General features: G+C 42.8%; 1 protein-coding gene and 1 non-coding gene across 2 annotated transcripts in view; one reads left to right on the forward strand and one right to left on the reverse strand.

The window, feature by feature from the left end:
- Positions 1-14,849, forward strand: part of LOC138972655 (5-oxoprolinase-like) — a 36,998-nt gene extending 22,149 nt beyond the window's left edge. Inside the window, exons 19-32 of the mRNA XM_070345314.1 lie at positions 481-581; positions 1,032-1,068; positions 1,315-1,425; positions 1,613-1,714; positions 2,079-2,253; positions 2,609-2,718; positions 5,649-5,723; positions 6,275-6,421; positions 6,667-6,801; positions 7,959-8,183; positions 8,768-8,850; positions 9,187-9,347; positions 11,860-11,957; positions 12,625-14,849. Coding sequence (XP_070201415.1) covers positions 481-581; positions 1,032-1,068; positions 1,315-1,425; positions 1,613-1,714; positions 2,079-2,253; positions 2,609-2,718; positions 5,649-5,723; positions 6,275-6,421; positions 6,667-6,801; positions 7,959-8,183; positions 8,768-8,850; positions 9,187-9,347; positions 11,860-11,957; positions 12,625-12,792 — 1,728 coding nt within the window. The 3' untranslated portion in view covers positions 12,793-14,849. The remainder of the gene's footprint in view (positions 1-480; positions 582-1,031; positions 1,069-1,314; positions 1,426-1,612; positions 1,715-2,078; positions 2,254-2,608; positions 2,719-5,648; positions 5,724-6,274; positions 6,422-6,666; positions 6,802-7,958; positions 8,184-8,767; positions 8,851-9,186; positions 9,348-11,859; positions 11,958-12,624) is intronic.
- Positions 3,411-3,529, reverse strand: LOC138951395 (5S ribosomal RNA). The gene has a single exon (XR_011451109.1). It is a non-coding gene; the product is annotated as a 5S ribosomal RNA (ribosomal RNA).
- Positions 14,850-15,071: the final 222 nt, after the last annotated feature.

Raw genomic sequence — 15,071 nt, forward strand, 5'->3', positions numbered from 1 at the left:
TTGATCAGATGGGGAGTTAGTGTTATGTTGGGTTGATCAGGTGGAGAGTTGGTTTTGTGTTGGATTGATCAGGTGGGGAGTTGGTTTTGTGTTGGATTGATCAGGTGGGGAGTTGGTTTTGTGTTGGATTGATCAGGTGGGGAGTTGGTTTTGTGTTGGATTGATCAGGTGGGGAGTTGGTTTTGTGTTGGATTGATCAGGTGGGGAGTTGGTTTTGTGTTGGATTGATCAGGTGGGGAGTTGGTTTTGTGTTGGATTGATCAGGTGGGGAGTTGGTTTTGTGTTGGATTGATCAGGTGGGGAGTTGGTTTTGTGTTGGATTGATCAGGTGGGGAGTTGGTTTTGTGTTGGATTGATCAGGTGGGGAGTTGGTTTTGTGTTGGATTGATCAGGTGGGGAGTTGGTTTTGTGTTGGATTGATCAGATGGGGAGTTGGTTTTGTGTTGTATGAGGTGGAGCTTTGGTTTTGTGTTGTGCCAGGTGGGCAGCGGCAAGGTGAAGGACGTGGACACTCAACTGGACGCCATCCAGCTGTCCATCTTCTCACACCGCTTCATGAGCATCGCCGAACAGATGGGCAGGTGTGTGTCTTCACTCACTTTCCTTCTTTCGTCATTTTGTAAGGGACTGTTTGGGTGTCACTTTAAGAAAAACAAATTGCAATCAGTAATTGAAAACGATGTGTGCAAACTCTTCAGTCTGTTTGTTTTGTTTTGTTTTTGTTTTCTTTAAAGACAACTCTGCTTTAACAGGGAGCAAAAAGAAAGCTTTGAGGCAGATTACGTTAAGATCTTATTCGGTTATGTAACATTAGAAATTTGTAATGGGAAATTCATCTTTGTTTTCTTGATAAGATACAGTGTGTACAATGTTTTTAAAAATTAGCTGGTTTTCTAGTCTGCTATTTCATATAAAAAATTATATCATCATGATATATATGAAGTTTTATTGCATAAGTGTATTTCTATACCTGTGTATGAGTCTGTGTGTGTCTGTGAGTTTTTTTTTATTCAACAGTAACTTTGTTTCAGGGTCTTGCAAAGAACCTCAATTTCAACAAACATTAAGGTTTGTTTGATTTTACATTTGTTCCTCCAGCTTATGCAACCCAATTTATTTTTTTAATGCTGTGCAAGTTGGTCAGTGTTAATGATGTAAATACATATTTTGTTGTCATTTTGGCAGGAATTGGGGAATTAAGCAAATCAAAGATACTCTATTTGGCAACTATTAATTTGGATAAAACACTGCAATTTGTGACAATTAATTTGATAGTGGCATAACACTGTATGGCACTTGTTCACCTTTGTGCAGGAGAGACTGGACTTTTCCTGTGCTTTGTTTGGTCCTGATGGGGGTCTGGTGGCCAACGCTCCTCACATCCCTGTACACCTGGGGGCCATGCAGGAGACAGTACAGTACCAGGTAGGTAGGCTGCTGTTCTTTGCCAGGGCGCAGGAGTGTTCAGTATTTGTGCTAGCAAAATCCTGGCAAAAGCATGCACACACGCAGGCAGCGAATGCAGGTACATGCATGTATGCAGGGCGAGTTACCTAACCACCTGTTCTGCAGTGCCATGTTGTATTCAAAAGAAAGGTGTTTCTACTTTCAGATGCGTAGCCTGGGTGATGAGCTGAGAGACGGAGATGTGATTCTGAGTAACCATCCTTTGGCCGGGGGCAGTCATCTACCTGACCTCACTGTTATCACACCTGTACGTTCTGTGTGTTTGTAGGTGTGCATATGAGACAGCGACAGAGAGTGCACATGCACAGATGTTATGGCCTCACCGTCTGAATCTGAACAATCTTCTTGTCGTAAATCATTTAATCTTTTTATGATTACTGTTGCTGTTCTTTGTTGTAAATCTGTGTGCATGTACGTGCGTGCGATTGAATCCCATCTTTTCGATTTGTTGATGGCAATGCTTTCAACTTTTATGAAAAAGCCTGTGAAGAGTTATATATGCTCTTATATTCACCATAATCTAATTCATCTAATTCTTTTAAGGTCCAAATTTGCAGCTGCACCATTTTTTAGGCAGACTTTCATTTATGTCACCGTTTTGTGCTGTTCAGGTGTTTTACGTTGGCATGCCCCGACCTGTCTTCTACGTGGCTAGCCGAGGTCACCACGCAGACATAGGGGGGATAACTCCAGGCTCCATGCCCCCTCATTCCACCTCCATCCATCAAGAGGGCGCTGTCTTCAAGTCCTTCAAGCTGGTCAAAGGGGGCGTCTTCCAAGAAGAAGGTGATCCTAATCTTTACAACACATTTGTGCATGTTGTGAATGAAAACTGCCCGTGTGAACATAAATGGAATAAGTGAGGTAGTCAGTTAGTGACAGGCAATTTTAATACAGTTTAAACATGGGAGGTGAGATGGGAAGTGAGATTTTCACAAGAGGTTGCAGAATTCAGTTTTATTTCCTCTTACTGCTGTTGTTGCGGCTGATGATGTATGCATGTACATAACAGCTCTCAAGATTTAGGGCAGCAGTGGTACCAGGAACTTTCAAGACAACCTCAGTGATGATGATGATGATGATGATGATGATGATGATGATGATGATGATGATGATGATGATGATGATATGTACATAACAGCAGTGACAGCAGCCCTGATGGAGCCTGGCAAGATCGAGGGCAGCAGTGGCACCAGGAACCTTCAGGACAACCTCAGTGACCTCAGGGCACAGGTGGCCGCCAATCAGAAGGTGAGGCTGATATACTGTTTACCTCTACTACAGGTACTGCGATATGAGGCCGCTCTGATGAGAAGACACCTCCTATGGAAGGACACATGCTTTTGTTCCTTACTCTATTATCTAAACCAGAATATTTTCCTTTTGCTGTAGGGCCTCTACCTCCCAGTGGAAAGCCAGCAGCAACAAGAGCTGCACTACCCAGGTGTGGGCGTGTTTAGGTGTATAATCACACACCTGCATTTATGGCAGAATGACCGAGATCTTTTACATGCCAAAGTGGTGACACGGGGGTGGGACATGGATATCTCTTCTTCTTCTTCTTCTTCTTCTGCGTTCGTGGGCTGAAACTCCCACGTACACTCGTGTTTTTTGCACGAGTGGAATTTTACGTGTATGACCGTTTTTTACCCCGCCATTTAGGCAGCCATACGCCGTTTTCGGAGGAAGCATGCTGGGTATTTTCGTGTTTCTATAATCCACCGAACTCTGACATGGATTACAGGATCTTTTTCGTGCGCACTTGGTCTTGTGCTTGCATGTACACACGGGGGTGTTTGGACACCGAGGAGAGTCTGCACACAAAGTTGACTCTGAGAAATAAATCTCTCGCCGAACGTGGGGACGAACTCACGCTGACAGCGGCCAACTGGATACAAATCCAGCGCGCTACCGACTGAGCTACATCCCCGCCCAAAGTTGGATGCCAACTGCACCCGGTGTTCCCAGGCAGTCACCCATCCAAGTACTAACCGGGCCCGACATTGCTTAACTTCGGTGATCGGATGAGAACCGGTGCTTTCAACGTGGTATGGCCGTTGGCAATATCATCTCTAAGTCTGCACGTAAAGTTCACCAATGTCTTTCCCGGTTTGGATTTGAACCCATGAATTGCGGATCACAAGTCCATGCAGTGGTCTACGAACTGAGTTGACAGGCCACCTGCAATGTCATTTTGGGACTATGTTTCACCATTCTTTTCTGTGTGCAACTCAAGTCTTATCAAGTCTTTTCATGTTTTGATTGAAAATTTGAATGTTAAGTTCCAAGGTTTCAACTTTGAATCAGTTTGTTCAAAGTGAATTCCACTGTTGTCGCGTGAAGTACACATTTGATTTGTATATACCGTATCTACATGTGTGCATACATATGTTGCAGTTGATACTACTTGGTTTTCTTGTACATTTCACTTTTGATATCCAACAAGCTGTGCATTGTGGACGAAGGTCACAAAGGGAAGCCGCGTAAACCAATGTATGTGATGGTCAGATGTTCAGCACGGCAGTTTCTGCTATTAGGTTTAGTTCACAGGCACAGCCGGAATCTGACCCCTTTTTCACCCCTTCCTCAGTGCCAGGCCGCCAGCGGTAATTAATCACCCATCCCCCGGTTCAGCGCTGGCTACACAGTAGTGACTGTACAACCGCGCGATAGCATCACCCACACAAGCCATCTCAGCAGTAGAAGGCTAAGAGAAAAGCTCCCTTCTACTAGCAGGCCAGAGTGCGGCCTAGCTCAACCTCTCGGCAGCTACGCACTGCTATCTCTGCCTTGCGAGTAAGCTGTGTGTTTTGAAAACACTTCTATCTTGTTAGTTCTCTTGAATTACGATGTCAGCATGTGTGTTATTTACACATAGCCTTGTAGTCAAGACCATAAACTTTCAAACGATACTAAATATGACGCACTATGCTGTAGGTGTGCCACTGCTGTAGCCTGCTGAAAGAAGACAGACAGAGAACAGTACACACGGCACAATGTAATTAATGACATGTATTTGAGTGGCTACAGATCGCGCCACGGTCAACTTTTGAAGACAGAACAAATTAAAAACAAATCTGCAAGGTTAATGTTAACAGATGTTCATGCTGACACTTTGAAGACTTTTACCTTGTGTGTGTGAGGTATCTTTTCTTGAGCCCGCTTACAGGTATCCAAGTAGGAAAACAGTATTCCAAAATGTCAGCACACGGCAGTTGTTGTTGTTGTTATAGCTAGTTTTACTTCCATGTATCTTGGGGTAGATTTAAAGAAGGCTGTTCACATTATACTGACACCAGCAAACCAGGGTCGGCAACGGGATAAATGATATGGACACCCACTGGATGTTATTAATGGCTTGAGCTTGTTCCTTAACACGATCAGCTGTTGTGTTTGAGGGCGTACGGTTTAATTTAATCAGCTTTGAATAGCACTTCTGACAAAACGTGGTCGAATGTTTTGCACTAATATCAGAAGATACATCAATGTTAAAAAAGTTTTTCAGTTTGTCCGCATAGTCCACACACAGTTTCACATTACAATGTCGATCTTTTTTTGTTCTTGCAGAGCGTTCCCCACACAGTCTACACAATGCATTAACACAAATTAGATGTTCTGTTTCAGTATGCTCCATTATAAAACACACTGCATACCAAACATACACTGTCACATGAAGACAAAGAAGAAAACTGGAAATATTAGGTCACACTGCTGCACAAAATAACTGAGTGTGATGTCACTTGTAATAATACTATGATTCAATCCTTTCTTTTCTGCTGAACAGTGGGTGAAAAATTTGCCTGTCACAACACAATGCCACACAAATGAAACACACAGCGTACATGTACTCTGATGATCAGAAACTAATACAAGACAAAAAGTCTTCAAGACGAAACCACATGGAAAGTGCTCCAGACAGGGCTCTTCAAGATATAAACTAGATAAAAAATCTGGTTCTGCTGTGAGGCAGTGGCAGGAAGGCAATTAAACCGTGGGAAATTGACTCATTTTCTGCTGCCAGCCAGTGGAACAAAGAAGGCTGAAGCCCCAGCTGGGCCAGGAATGTGTGAACAGATAAGCAGGGCAGGGGCTGCTTTGGCAGCTGCCAGCAGCAAACTTAATCATGCTGTCTGTGAAAGGGGGAACCGCCGTGTCAGACCTGTGTCAATCACTGCTTACAGGGTATCCGACTTGTGAGTGAGCTGATGGAGGAGTACAGTCTACCTGTGGTACAGGCCTACATGTCCCACATACAGGTGAGTGTAATGATTAACACCTTGCAGGTTAAAGAACACAGTTTTTACACAGGTGCGTCGCAGAAATCAGCTCTGCCTGGGAATCTGTCAAAGCCATCAGGACAATGTGAAGATTATTACTCTTCCGTTGTTCAGGCTTTTATCTTCTCCAATTATACTGCCTGCCACAATGCTAAATTCACATGCTATTGGTGTGGGGCAGACGTCCTAACCACTATAGGCTACAGCGCCAATTGTATGCTTCTGGTGCATTGGACCCCCCCCTACCTTTTGAGACCTCCCAAAATCTGAGAAAATTAGGTCTTAAAAGAGATTAAGTCAGCCAATTCAGCGAGATTGCTACGAAAATACTGAATGAAGAGGAAGTAGATGTAGTAAGTAGAAGAATGTGGAGGATGAGAGTGATGCTTGCGGAAACAGAAGAAACAGTAAGGCTGGTTTTTCACTGGCTATACTCTCAAAGTGCAAATTAAATCCTCAGAGTGTTTTCTCTGTGTTGACTAATGGTGTGACTTTGTTGACTAATCTTTTCACTGTGTCTGTCCATGCAGGAGAATGCCGAGGTGGCAGTGCGCGACATGCTGAAGGAGATCGCGCGGAAGACGCGGTTGGTGACCGGCAGCACGACACTGACCAGCACTGACCAGATGGATGATGGCAGCAATATCTCACTCACTGTCAACATCAATGAGAAGGAGGTGAGAGAATAGTGATGTTGGTGCTGTGTTTACTGCTTTGTGACTGTTGTCTTGGCTGTCTAATTGTATGTTTGTATGTTCTTGTTCTGCATCTGCAATCATGCAGGCAATTCTGTTTGTGTGTGGGTGTGGGTGTGTTTGTGTGTGTGTGCGTGCATGTCAATAGTATCTGATAGATAATCATCTGATTAAAGTTATCCATTCATTGACGATGAAAGATTTGAAATGCGTTCTCATCTCTAAAGGGGACAGCAGTGTTTGACTTCTCTGAGACTGGCTACGAGGTGCACGGCAACTGCAACGCACCAAGGGCAGTCACTCTGTCTGGCCTCATCTACTGTCTACGCAGCATGGTGGGTCACGACATTCCACTCAACCAGGTATGGGTCGACAAAGATGGAAACTACAGTAAGCAGTGAAATACAGAGGAACCCCCCTTTTAAGACACCCAATTTGTAGGACTCGCTCCTTTTTCATTTTTTTTCTCTCATAAACTCTGTAAATTTACATCCTTTTAAGACCTGATTTTTCAGATCTTTAGAAATCTAAAAGAAAATGGGGGTTCCACTGGGGAAAAAAACAAACTATAAGTAGCTGAAGGTGTGATAAAGTATTAAAGGTGGTCGTCTACATTTTTGATTTTTTTCAATAATCTTATGGTTAGATTTTGCTAAAAAGTTATGTCAGATGATGAATGAACCATGGGGAAAAAAGTTATAGAAAAAAAAAATATGTAAAAAAAGATTTTATTTTTGGGTAGCGTGACTCACGCTTCCAATATTTTGTTTTCTGTTTGCTGAGAACATGTGCTTTGCCTAAAAATACTGACCAATCAAATTCATGTCACTATGCTTATAGCCACGCCCAAACAAGTGCAGCAACAGTTTGACACTGGAGCTCTGTCCACGCTTTTTTTTAAACGCACGAAATGCACGGGATTTGAGAGGAGTTTTGCGCTTGGCATTTTCCAAATAAGGATATCCTACTATGAGTACTACGCTGGAATACTACAATGAATTTTCAAACGGCTACACTGGCTTCGTCTTTCCTGATCGAAAGGGGGTGTATTGTTAATATTTGTAGATAATAGCCTCTGCATTTTAATGGTCAAATGGCGATTTCGGTATAAAAATGCAAGGACCTTTCAGTGAAATAGCTCTTTAATTAATACTTGAGAAAGGGGGTGTCTTGGGGTTACAGCTGAACCATTCCTCTCAAAGATGTCCCACCCACCCTCTCACCCTCCAAGCCCCCAGCATGAGACTTTCCAGCGTTCTAGACCTGGCCTAGCTGATTTCTATAACTTTCTCTTCATATAACATCTGTAAATATACCTCTATTTTAGGATGCCTTAATTCTCTTGAAAGAACTGATATTTTTAACACTTCAAAGGTTCGAACAGGGGATGGGAACAGTCTATGGCAAGGGAGGATCCTACTTGTTGTGGTGACTCTTAGTGCAAATGTGTTGGTAAACTCCACACAATGCTCAGTTACAGTTTTATTCTTATCATTTAATCCCTTTGTTTCTCTTCCAGGGCTGCCTGAATCCAGTCAAGGTCATCATTCCCCAGGGGAGCCTACTCCAGCCCTCTGAGCATGCAGCAGTTGTCGGGGGCAACGTGTTGACCTCGCAGCGAGTGGTGGATGTCATTCTGCGAGCGTTTGAAGCGAGCGCGGCGTCTCAAGGCTGCATGAACAACATCACGTTTGGAGACAAGACGCTGGGTTACTATGAGACTGTGGCTGGTGGGGCTGGGGCTGTGAGTTGACTTGTGTGTGTCTGTGTGTGTGTGTGTGTGTATGTATGTGTGTATGTACGTATGTGAGTGTCTGTCTGCATGTCAGTGGTTGTGTTATTTACAGTATGCATGTCTCGAAGCATCTGAGAGTGTGTGCATTTATATTAAAGAGACATGGGTAAACTCAGGCAGATGAAGGCATTGAAGGCATTGAAAATGGCTCTGGTACAGTGGAACCCCCCTTTAAGACTCCCGCTTTAAGACTTAACCCCTTTTAAGACCTTACTTTCTCAGATTTTCTCTCCATGACCTCTGTAAATAGACCTCAGTTTTAAGACTCCTTCTTTTTCAAGACCTGTTTTTCTACGAAGGTCTTAAAAGGGAGTTGCACTGCATGGCGAAAATCTTGTTGTTGCCAAGTCTGGTTTCTCGAGATTATGGCGAGTATGCCTGATCTGCTTACGATTTGTGAAGGTCTTCAAAGGTGGGTTCTGCTGTATAACAAAACCGTTGTTGTTGGCAAGTCTGCTTTTATGCGTGCCAGAGATGATAGAGAGTATGCCTGATCTGCTTACAATATGGTTTTTTTAAATGCTTGACCACAGGGCCCATCATGGCATGGCCGCAGCGGAGTCCATACTCACATGACCAACACTCGTATCACCGACCCCGAGATTCTGGAAAGAAGGTTGGTGGGAATGTATAGCAAAATGTCAATGAAAGATGATGAAGGCAAAGGCCATAACATGATGAACAATGGCAGTTCATTACTTAGTCCTTGAGCTATAGAGCTAGTACATGTGTTGTCTTTGAACTGTTGCCATGTTTGGTCAAATATATGCATAAGTTAATTTTAGGAAAGATGTGTGTTTTAGTGACGCACCATGAAAGGCTGCAGCAATCATTCCCCAAGAATTTGATTCTCTCCATTACAGATGTAAATAAGGTAGAGATTCAAATAATTCCTTTGTTATGGTCTGCATGTGTTTGTGTCACCTGTGTGTGTGTGTGTGTGTGTGTGCAGATACCCAGTGGTGTTGCAGTGTTTCCACCTCAACCCAGGTACAGGTGGCGGCGGTGCATTCACCGGCGGTGATGGGGTCATCAGGGAGTTCCTGTTCCGTAAACCTCTCACACTGTCCGTCCTCACCGAGCGTCGTGTCTTCGCTCCCTATGGCCTCCAAGGTAGTACGCTTTCTGACTTGTCTGATTTATCTCCTCATAGAACTTGTTCTTTGTTTCTCTTTTCTCATTTGTGTTTGCTTGACAACAACGTACTGCCTCTACCTGTCCTAAGATAGACCAATGGTCATAACACTTTCTACCCCACCTATTTTGACCAATTTTTTTTAGCCGAGACAAGTTGTGCTGCAGCAGGTCACTCAGAATAGTAGTAACTGTGTAGAAACTGTGTATCAACACGCTGGAATGCAGGCGTTAGATCGACGTTACAGGAAGCGACTGAAGCTAACGGTCTGAGCTGATATATATCCGTACGTGGTCAGATAGAGCCATTATGTGTGGGTACGGATGTATCCGTACCTGGGAGACAATGGTCTTAAGAGGACATACAACTCTGAGGGCCGAGGTGCACAAGAAAGTAACCAACAGGTCAGGAGCCAGTCGCAGTGTTTGATTGCATGGTTGAAATTGAGATTCGTTCTGATTTCAAGAATCAGACCCCATGGTTTGTTCTCTCAATCAATCAATCAATCAATATGAGGCTTATATCGCGCGTATTCCGTGGGTACAGTTCTAAGCGCAGGGATTTATTATTTTATTTTTTTATTTTTATTTTATGCAATTTATATTGCGCACATATTCCAGGCGCAGGGATTTATTTATGCCGTGTGAGATGGAATTTTTGTACACAATACATCACGCATTCACATCGGCCAGCAGATCGCAGCCATTTCGGCGCATATCCTACTTTTCACGGCCTATTATTCCAAGTCACACGGGTATTTTGGTGGACATTTTTATCTATGCCTATACAATTTTGCCAGGAAAGACCCTTTTGTCAATCGTGGGATCTTTAACGTGCACACCCCAATGTAGTGTACACGAAGGGACCTCGGTTTTTCGTCTCATCCGAAAGACTAGCACTAGAACCCACCACCTAGGTTAGGAAAGGGGGGAGAAAATTGCTAACGCCCTGACCCAGGGTCGTACTCGCAACCTCTTGCTTCCGTGCGCAAGTGCGTTACCACTCGGCCACCCAGTCCTCTCCTGTTTGGGTGGCACTTACTTTTGGTTCATGCACCTCGGCCCAATTTTCCAAGAAAAGAAACCCGAGCATTTCGTAGCACACACTAGCTGTAGCATGTGTGAGAGTTACACCTTGACACTACATTACACCACTACCCATGTCTATATGTGTGTGCGAGAGCTACCCTTGTCTATATGTGTGTGTGAGAGTTACCCATGTCTATATGTGTGTGTGAGTGTTACCCATGTCTATATGTGTGTGTGAGTTACCCATGTCTATATGTGTGTGTGAGAGTTACCCATGTCTATATGTGTGTGTGAGTGTTACCCATGTCTATATGTGTGTGTGAGTTACCCATGTCTATATGTGTGTGCGAGAGCTACCCTTGTCTATATGTGTGTGTGAGAGTTACCCATGTCTATATGTGTGTGTGAGAGTTACCCATGTCTATATGTGTGTGTGAGAGTTACCCATGTCTATATGTGTGTGTGAGAGTTACCCATGTCTATATGTGTGTGAGTTACCCATGTCTATATGTGTGTGTGAGTTACCCATGTCTATATGTGTGTGTGAGAGTTACCCATGTCTATATGTGTGTGTGAGAGTTACCCATGTCTATATGTGTGTGCGAGAGCTACCCTTGTCTATATGTGTGTGTGAGTGTTACCCATGTCTATATGTGTGTGTAAGAGTTACCCATGTCTATATGTGTGTGTGAGAGTTACCCATGTCTGTGTGTGTGTGAGAGTTACCCATGTCTATATGTGTGTGTGAGAGTTACCGATGTCTATATGTGTATGTGAGTGTTACCCATGTCTATATGTGTGTGTGTGAGTTACCCATGTCTATATGTGTGTGTGAGTTACCCATGTCTGTATGTGTGTGTGAGTGTTACCCATGTCTATATGTGTGTGTGTGAGTTACCCATGTCTATATGTGTGTGTGAGTGTTACCCATGTCTATATGTGTGTGTGAGTTACCCATGTCTATATGTGTGTGTGAGTTACCCATGTCTATGTGTGTGTGAGTGTTACCCATGTCTATATGTGTGTGTGTTACCCATGTCTATATGTGTGTGTGTGAGTTACCCATGTCTATATGTGTGTGTGAGTGTTACCCATGTCTATATGTGTGTGTGAGTGTTACCCATGTCTATATGTGTGTGTTACCCATGTCTATATGTGTGTGCGAGAGCTACCTTTGTCTATATGTGTGTGTGTTACCCATGTCTATATGTGTGTGAGTAACCCATGTCTATATGTGTGTGTAAGAGTTACCCATGTCTATATGTGTGTGTGGGAGTTACCCATGTCTATGTGTGTGTGTGTGAGTTACCCATGTCTATATGTGTGTGTGTTACCCATGTCTATATGTGTGTGTGTTACCCATGTCCATATGTGTGTGTGAGTTACCCATGTCTATATGTGTGTGTGAGAGTTACCCATGTCTATATGTGTGTGTGTGAGAGTTATCCATGTGTGTGTGCAGGAGGGGAGGACGGTCAGAGGGGATGTAACCTGATGATCTACAAGGATGGTCGCATCATCAGACTGCCGTCCAAGACTTCCATCAACACCTCGCCTGGGGTATCTATCTTTCTTCTATCATCTCTGTGCGTGTGTGTGTGTGTGCATGTGTGTGTGTATGCATGTGTATGTGCTTGTGTGTGTTTGCATGTGTGTGTGTGTATGCGTGTGTGTGTGCATGAGTGTGTATTTCTGTAAACACACGTTAGTGTGCTCTGTGAAGATGCTCAGCAGTGGTTCTACTCTAAACTACAATCAATATCAGGCAGTGTGTAAACACAAGACAGACAAAAATGCTGTCACATGTTCCTGTAAACAATGTGTCAAAATAACTTTGGTCTGTATTCGCTATTGGTTCAATTTTATACACAATCTGATTCATTTTCAGCAATATTATGCAACGTACTGTGCCAGTTGTGACTTAACTGTGGCATCTCTTACCACACACTGCATTTTGATGTCAGAGGCTTTAAAAAGACTTACTTTATCATCAGAGTACAGTGGAACCCCCCTTTTAAGACCTCCAAAAATCTGGTCTTAAAAAAGAAGGGAGTCTTAAAATAGGGGTAATTAAATTTACAGAGGTTAAGAACAGAAGATCGGAAAAATTAGGGTCTTAAAAAGAGGGAAGTCTTAATTAAATTGGGGATCTTAAAAGGGGGGTTCCACTGTACTGTTCTCACTATTGTTGATCATCAGTGTTAATGAGTAACCTTGTTTGTACCAGGATGTGTTTCGCCTGGAGACGCCAGGGGGTGGGGGCTTTGGGGGGCCAGACAGTGCAGCAGCCAATGGCGGGGAGAAGAGAGGTGTCAAGAGGAAAGCTCCGCCTCTACAGACCTACGTGCAGCGAGGGAGTCTCTACCAGTACCAGCTGGGGCAAGAGTCCGCCTAGACTTGGTCTTTGGGACAAGAGTCAGTTTAGGCTTGGTCTTTTGGACAAGAGTAAAGCTTAGATTTGGTCTTCTGGACAATAATCAGCTTAGATTTGGTCTTCTGGACAAGTCGGCTTAGACTTGCATGGTCCTTTTGACAAGAGTCAGCTCTCTCCTTGATTAAATATATAAACAGAAGCAAAAATAAATCTCTTCTGATACAGTGAAGCTTCTGTTTGAAGACCTTGCTGTCCAAGACTTTCTCTTCACAATATTTTAAAAATGACTGTGTCTTTCACACAAGAATCAGTCAAGACTTTGGACACGAGTCGGCTTAGACTTAGTCTTTCCGACAAGAGTCAGCTTAGATTTGTGTTTTTTGGACACAAATAGGCTTACACTGGGTCTTTCCTTGATGAACCAATTAATACATGCTATGATGAATCTTTCTCCTTGGATAAACAGAAGCAAAAAGGAATCTCTTCTGATACAGTGAAGCTTCTGTTTGAAGACCTTGCAGTCCAAGACTTTAATTCTCTTCACGGTGTCTTTAAAATACTCTCCATTTGAAGACCCCTATCTTTATAAGACCTACAATTTTCACTTATTTATGGATGTCTGAAAACAGGTTTCAACACAGTTTTATAAAGCACTCTGTGTGGATTTATTGCTTGTCACAAAAGAGTTTAAAGGACAACCTTTGTATGTATGCTTTTCACACAAAAGTTAAGGACCATGCAGTTGTAAAAATGTGTGCAATATTAAAACAATTGCAAAATTCAAAGGTTCAATAAATGTGAATTCTAAAAAAAAGGCAATTTTCTATTAAATCATAAGATCCTAGACTTTGTGACATTTTTTAGAGATTGTGTATGTTTTCTTGACTGGTCTTAACTTTTTATTACATGTATGTTTTGAAGAGTACATAATATGCAGTAATGAAAATAACGAGCAATCAGTTGTGATATTATCTGTGATGTTTTACTCCTGAGAAGTTGATATTAACCTTCACCGGATTACGCTGTTGACTACACAGTCCGGATGATGTGGGTCGTGTATGACCCATACTTTCTAAAGAAGGATTCAACATGAAAAGTATGGGTCGTACACGACCCACATCATCCGAATAGGAATAAACACTTTACCGCCTCTTTGCAGAGTATGGGTCGTACACAACCCACACCATCCGAATAGGGATAAACACCGTAAAATGCCTTCTTTAATTCCATATGGGTCGTACACGACCCACAACATCGGGACAGTGTAGTTCAAATGACGTCATTGTTTGTTTGTTTACAAAGATAATTCTTTAAACATTGGTCGATAGGAAGGTTCTATGGTGTTTGAGGTTTACATGAAGTCTCAATCCAAAAGTTTTAGAGATACAGATACTTTTGTGAGGCTCTGGGTCATCCACGACCCAGGAAGCACGGTGAAGGATAATTATTAATATGAGTGCTTCTTCCACTTTGATTATACATGTAATACTTCATGATCAAATCATGCTCACCAATTCATATACACAGACTTCAGATATAGCCTTCATTAAATGCTCATAAAACTACCATTGGACGCACAAGAAAGTGACTGTAATGATGATTGCAATTAGTGCAATTAACCAGAGCTATGAATATTCATCCCGTTTGTATTTCACGACTGATTTTGTCCCCCCCTGAAATCCTTCAGAATGAAATAACGAACAACTTAAGGAAATTTCATGCGATTACAAAGATGTTACATTTGTTCTGCCCCAATAGTCCCTTGTCCTAACGAAATGAGTGGATGTGAATGTATTTGTTGTGAACTGTTCTTGGAAAATCTCAGCCTGTTTTAATTCACCCATGGAGTGGCTTTTAACCCCTTCACTGCCCAGCTCGTACTAGGGACGTGGTCATTTTCGGTTTGTCATACACCCATAAACGTACTAGATACGTGGCATTTACATCAGCGAAATTTCTGAAAACTAAATGGGAGGTAATATTGAAAACCGGTCCAACTACTTGTAGGGTTACTAAGCACAGTTCTTTCCCTTTGTCCATTCGGATAAGTTAGTACCACGTGGCGAAAACTTTCTGAGAAGTGTTAAACCGATCTATAGTATTCAAAATGGCGGCCGAAAGTCGGAGGTCAACTCGTAGACCTGTTTTCAAGCAATAGTGTTCTGGAAGCTCTACAAGAAGTGATTTATGGATTTACCACACAGAAGAACACTTTTATGGGCTGTAATGTGAGTACCTGATGTTTGACACCAGGTTTAGCAGTGTTTTGTGTGGTTTTACATGGTGCAATGTGTGAGTTT

Source organism: Littorina saxatilis, linkage group LG1, assembly GCF_037325665.1.
Source record: "Littorina saxatilis isolate snail1 linkage group LG1, US_GU_Lsax_2.0, whole genome shotgun sequence".
NCBI lineage: Eukaryota > Metazoa > Mollusca > Gastropoda > Littorinimorpha > Littorinidae > Littorina > Littorina saxatilis.